Source organism: Heterodontus francisci, chromosome 4 (genome assembly GCF_036365525.1).
Source record: "Heterodontus francisci isolate sHetFra1 chromosome 4, sHetFra1.hap1, whole genome shotgun sequence".
NCBI lineage: Eukaryota > Metazoa > Chordata > Chondrichthyes > Heterodontiformes > Heterodontidae > Heterodontus > Heterodontus francisci.
In genome coordinates this window covers 137,176,067-137,182,663 of record NC_090374.1, presented here as the reverse complement: position 1 = coordinate 137,182,663, position 6,597 = coordinate 137,176,067, and the positions used below count along the sequence as shown (strand labels likewise).

General features: G+C 42.9%; 1 protein-coding gene across 1 annotated transcript in view; it reads left to right on the top strand.

The window, feature by feature from the left end:
- The first annotated feature begins 312 nt into the window (after window positions 1-312).
- Window positions 313-6,597, top strand: part of pum3 (pumilio RNA-binding family member 3) — a 41,917-nt gene continuing 35,632 nt past the window's right edge. Inside the window, exons 1-3 of the mRNA XM_068030211.1 lie at window positions 313-355; window positions 459-614; window positions 5,897-6,019. Of these exons, the coding sequence (XP_067886312.1) occupies window positions 5,920-6,019 (100 nt within the window). The 5' untranslated portion in view covers window positions 313-355; window positions 459-614; window positions 5,897-5,919. The remainder of the gene's footprint in view (window positions 356-458; window positions 615-5,896; window positions 6,020-6,597) is intronic.

Sequence of the window (6,597 nt, the reverse complement as noted above, 5' to 3'; positions counted from 1 at the left end):
CTCAACACCAATATTAAGGAAACTTTAGAATCAATATCTAACCAGTGAGTTTATCAACATCGCGAAAATATTGAGTTCGATTTATGATCAACAAGAAACAGATTCCAAACCTATTTGAACAAATTGTTAGTTTTACTTTTACTGTGAGATACATCAAAATAGCAATGTTTAAAGCAAAGTGATTGAGACTTGATCGGACTGTTTTACCATATAATAAAAAAAAACAAGCAACAGAGTCCGACACAAGCCTTGGTACTCTGTAACAGAGGCGCAGCATTACCCGGACATTAAATCCGTTGTACAAACCAGTATTTCCTGGAGCCACCGGTACAACTCGCCCTGTAAGCGGTAATCGGTACGGCTAAGATTGATTTTTTAGTGAATTTAATTTTAACGACTTTCTTTTAACATTTCATATCAAATACGAGAGTGTAATTTTAAAATTAATGTCATTTTAGGAAATACGCTCGAGCGTATTGACCAATCAGAGAGAGAGGGAGAGAAAACCACCCTGATGACGTCAGCCGCAGGTCAAACCGATTACGTCAGCCGCAGGTTGAGCCGGTGCTGCACGTGGAGTGGAGCAGGCGCAGGTCGGTGATTGTCCGCTGCGGGTGAGTGCCTATGTAAGATGGCGGCTCGGTCTGGGCCAAGGCTCTTTCCGTGTTAGGCCTGGGATCTTGCCCTCAATCTAAAATTATGCATTTCAATGTAGGAGAATGGGAGGTCATTCATATTGGAATTAACGAAGATAGAACATGGAGTGACAATGTAAAATAAAGGGTACAATTCTAAAGGGAGTGCAGGAGCAGAGGGACCGGGATGTATATGTACATAAATCATTGAAGGTGGCAGGACAGGTTGAGAGATCGGTTAATAAAACATAGAGTACCCTGGGCTTTATTAATAGGGGCATAGAGTGCAAGAGCAAAGGAGTTATGTTGAACTTGTATAAGACGCTAGTTTTGCTTCAGCTGGAGTGTTGTGTCCAATTCTTGGCGCTGCACTTCAGGAAAGACGTGAGGGCATTGGAGAGAGTGCAGAAAAGATTCATGAGAATGGTTCCAGGGATGAGGAATTTCAGTTATGAAGATAGATTGGAGAAGTTAGGACTCTTTTCCTTGGAGAAGAGAAGGCTGAGAGGTGATTTGATAAGAGGTATTCAAAGTCATGAGGTGTTTGGAGAGAGTAGATAGAGAGAAACTGTTCCCACTCATGAAAGGATTGAGAATCAGATGGCATAGATTTAAAGTATTTAGTAAAAGAAGCAAAGGGGCCATGAGGAAAAACTTTTTTGCGCAGTGAGTGGTTAAGGTCTGGAATGCGCTGCCTGAGAATGTAGTGGAGGCAGGTTCAATTGAAGCATTCAGAAGGGAACTAGAGTGTTATATGAATAGGAAGAATGTGTAGGGTTACAGGGAGAAGGCAGGGGAATGGAATTGAGTGAATTGCTCTTTCAGGGAGCCAATGTGGACATGATGGGCTGAGTGTCCTCCTCCTGCACTGTAACAATTGTGTGATTCTGGATAATTTCTAAATGGTGAAAAGCTGAAAGCAGTGGAGGTCCAAGGAGACTTGGACAGACACATAGATCGTTAAATTTGATCAAAGTTTTCAACGTATTAAGAGGAACAGATAGGTTAGATAGAGCAAAACTATTTCTACTGACGGGAGTCTCGGACTAGGGGGTGTAGTCTAAAAACTAGAGCCAGACCTTTCAGGAGTGAAGTTAAGAAACACTTCTCACCAAGGGTGGTAGAAGTTTGGAACTCTATGCAAGTAGTAATTAATGCTAGATAAGTTAATTTTTACATTTTATTTTTATTGTCCAAAGGTATTCAGGGTCATGGGGCAAAGATGGATATGTGGAGTTAGGTCGCAGGTCAGTCATGATCTCATTGACTGCAGAAAAGGCTCGAGGGGCTAAATGACCTATTCCTGTGCCGATATTTAATCCCGTAACTCTTAATGGGGCTGATTTTCACTGAGGCTACCTCTTGCTCTGCTCTAAATTTGGCAGAAATCCTAAGAAAACTTACCTCTCTCTTTAAGGATTGGATGGGCGCCTGAGCTCTCCCCTGGTGGACCTGGACTGTGGCTGTGTCAGGCTGCAGTGGGGAGCGGAGGAGCCCAGGCAGCTACTGAGGCTGTGCTGGCGGGGTGTCTCTGTTGCTGCTGTCTCTGTGGCTGCTGTAAGGGGGCAGGGCTGTATGGTTCTATGCATTTCGGTCATTAGTAGATAGCTGCAGATCAGAGGCTCTCAGACTGGATTACCTGGGGGGAGGGGACTGATTGAACTGCTGCCTGTTTATTGACATATTGGGCTGGATTTCGCGGAGGCGGCAGGGGTCCTGTCGCTAGGGCCGGAAATAAGGGGACAACCCTGTTTTGGTGGGACCTGGGGCCACATTTTGCTGGCGGCAGCCAATTAAGTGACTGCTGGAGCCACCATCCATATTGAGGAAGGCTGCCGTTCTAAATCAGAGACTCAGCAGCACTAATGCTAGAGGTTGCCACTGCTAGTGCTGAACCTGGATGATGGGACCGCATTGATGGCTGTGTGTGTTCAAAGTTAGGTAGTGGTGTGGGGGGCAGCCATTGCTGCCAGGTGGTGCCTTTGTCAGCCAAAAAGGTGTCTCTCTTCCCCGCTCTTTCTTCCCCTCTCCCCACCCCCCCCCACCTCCCCGGAGCCTGCTGTGAGGCCGCGATTTACCTGGCAGGTCCCCAACTGCTGGTAAAATGCCAGCGGAGGCGGGAAGAGACACAATTGGCTGCTCAATTGGGCTGCAGGCAGGCGGGCTGTCTGCCAGCTGGCAAAATGGCACCGCAGTGGGAAGATGTCAGGCATGCCATTCAATGCCTACCTGTGCCATTTTGCTAGCCTTCCCACATCTCAGCCCATACCCAAAGGACTGGTTAAATTTAACCCATTATTTCTCGCTGTGTATGAATGTAAAAGCTTTGTGGTATAATACTTCTTAGCCATGTTAACATTAACTTTTATAAATTAGAACATTGGTTACCTGGGGTGGGGTTTTCTGGGACTATGTCTATGTCTTTATTTACCTGGGAAAATTGGGGGCTGAGGGGGGGGGGGGGCAGGGGTTCATCTAGTTGAATGGGAGATGGATTTTTATTTATTTATTTATTTAGAGATACAGCACTGAAACAGGCCCTTCGGCCCACCGAGTCTGTGCCGACCATCAACCACCCATTTATACTAATCCTGCACTAATTCCATATTCCTACCACATCCCCACCTGTCCCTATATTTCCCTACCACCTACCTATACTAGGGACAATTGCTAATGGCCAATTTACCTATCAACTGCAAGTCTTTTGGCTGTGGGAGGAAACCGGAGCACCCGGAGGAAACCCACGCAGACACAGGGAGAACTTGCAAACTCCACACAGGCAGTACCCAGAATTGAACCCAGGTCGCTGGAGCTGTGAGGCTGCGGTGCTAACCACTGCGCCACTGTGCCGCCCTGTTGTTCACCATTTAAAGGAAGAGCAGGCTGCCCATACTCTTAGCTTCCTGGGGCTTGGAGGTAAAGGTGGAATGATGCTTGGTCCCACAGTGTGTGGAACACATTGCATAGGCCCACTGACACCAGTAAGCATCTATACTAAAGGTGAAAGACACTAGCACAGGAATAGGTATGCATTTTAAAAGTAAACAAAGAGCATGGATGTGGTGGATTTATTTCACCTGCAGGCTTGCCTTTCTCTTGAACACAATTTTCTGTTTGTTTTTCTCATCTATGGTTTTTTTTGTTCAATCTGTATAATTGGATTTACAGTAGGGTAGTATGTGGGTATGTAGTGTGGCAGGGCCATGGAAATCTGGAACACTCTTTCCCCAAAAAGTTAAGTCAATTGACAATTTCAAAACCGAGATTGATAAATTTTAGTTAGGCAAGGGTATTAAAGGTTGTGGAACCAAGGCAGGTAAATGGCGCTAAAATATAAATCAACCATGATCTACATGAGTGGTAGTGTGTTCCTACAGCAATGGAATGATTATGATACTGTTCTAACAGCAAAGAGACTGAGTTCAAATCATACCATAGCAAGCTGTGAAGCCTAATTCAATAAATCTATTCATTTGTGTGTTGCTGGATTGTTGTTATCCCCCACATCGTCCTTCGCCACCTGTGCCCTAACCAAGCCTAATGTGACTTCAGTTACACAATGTGGTTAACTCTTAATACCCTCTGAAGTGACCTAGCAAGCCACTCAGTTTAAACAGTTTCAAGAAGGTGGCCTTCCACCATTTGAGACAATTAGGGATAGGCAGCAAATGTAGTATTCATCTCTGCTCACAGCCTGAGAACAAATAAAAAATCTAGAACTAGATCTTAGGGTCTGGTTATGGATCATGGTCCATCATCTGAATAGTCTAGTCATAAAGTTTAATGTGTGTATGGAATTGTAACCATATATGTGACTTGCCCGGGGTTGCTAGTATATACTATAACAGCATTGCCAATGTCCACTATTGACTCTTTTATAGTTAAGCTTTCTGGTTTCAGGAATAAATCTAATGATTTCCCCATCCAGTCCAAAGAAGATTCTAAAATTAAGGTTAAAATTTCCTGAAAATATTGACGTTGGTAATCTGTTGTGATCCATATTGCTACCGTTTCTGTTTTGAGATGATTGCACTTCATCTTTCTGTACTGATGGGCAGCATTGATGTGAAGTGTTCCCTCCGTTGCTTGTTTCTTTTGCAGGAGTCTCACGGAGGAGGAGACACTAAGGATGCAGTTAATGATGCACACTTTCAAAATTGTTTTGTTGATTAAATGTGAACATTTTTTGGTTACAATGGTTGTTCATCCTTTACTCAAAAGCATGCTTATTAAGCAAGCATATTTCTTTGACAGAATTCGAGGAAATAAAACTAGAAAATCAAGACCGAAGCAAGTGGTTAGCACTGCAGCCTCACAGCTCCAGCGACCCGGGTTCAGTTCTGGGTACTGCCTGTGTGGAGTTTGCAAGTTCTCCCTGTGACCGCGTGGGTTTCCGCCGGGTGCTCCAGTTTCCTCCCACAGCCAAAGACTTGCAGGTTGATAGGTAAATTGGCTATTGTAAATTGCCCCTAGTGTAGGTAGGTGGTAGGAGAATGGTGGGGATGTGGTAGGGAATATGGGGTTAATGTAGGATTAGTGTAAATGGGTGGTTGTCGGCCAGCACAGACTTGGTGGGCCGAAGGGAGTGTTTCAGTGCTGTATCTCTAAATAAATAAAATAAAAGTAAATATTTATGAACTTTTGTCCTCTCCTCATTTCTCTGCCATATTCATCTTATAGCATGTACAGTATGTAAGCTGTTACTGCATACCTACCAGATTTTCTTTTTGAGGTGCATATTTTTACTGTTCATTTGTTTTATATTTGGGTAATTTGATAACTCAAATACGTTAATTCAAATAAGTAATTTTTTTTTCCATGCAATGCTTTGTTTGTTTCTTTAATAGTCTTTTGATTAAGTGTATAAAAACTCCAGTACTTGAGTTTTCAAAGAAATTAAGACCAAGGAAGCTTAGGTTCCTGGCTAGAGGGCCAGAGTTGCCCTTAGCTTTCCTGATTGTGTTTCTTCCTTTCAAACATCATGACGATGCAATCTGCAAATCTGATCAAATGATGAATACATTCTATTAGCAAAGACTGAACTCTGAGGCAGTACAAATTTAGAAATAGTTGTGGACTGTTGGAATAAAAGTGAGGTAATGAGTCTTATTGAGGTCTTTATATGTATTTTTGCCTCTGATCAGATTCCATGCTTTTTCAAAAAAAAATGATGATCTGTAGCATTGTAAAGCATTACACTGTTCCATTTGATCTGATGAAGCATAGACCCAGTGTTGTAACTGTTCCATCTGTCCTTCCAGATTTCTTGAGGTGGGGTGTGATCATGGTGGTTGAAGGTAAAAAGTTTTCCGGGAAAGGTAGAAGTGCACCACCTGGAAAAGGCAAATTTAAAACGGTTAAAGAGTCTAAAAAAATTTCATCAGGTAAGACCTTCATATCATTGGAACATAATATATGTAACAAGCTTTGACTAGTTTTAAACCAGCAATGAAACTCGAGTTTTCTCCCACATCCTCTTGCTATTTTCATATACTAAATGGTCAGTTTATGCACTGGTCTTGAAAATGAGTACTCTGCATAGCAATATGAAGCTTTCCTTATGTTCATGAGGATGATTGGATTGAGTGTGATTAAAGCAAAGCTGTTTATCTTGGAAAAGTTTACTGGCAGGAACAGTGGCTCTCTTGGTCATGTATAAACAAACCATGGTTGGCATGGTCTTTTATTTCAAAACTGTAGTCCCCTTTTTCAGCTCGTGTTTGCAACTATCATCTTCAAGCACAGAACTGAATTCTAAATGTGCCACTCAAAATGTGCCAAATTCCTAATTCCTGCACCCCTCAAAAATTCACTACCATTTCCTTTCCCTTCAATGTGATAACTCGCACCCTAAAATCCTCACTTTTCTTAACCAAATCTCAATGCCCCACAACTCACATTGCCAAACCACTTCATTACTCCCCCACCATTCCTCAACTTTTACAAATCAAAACATTTGCTC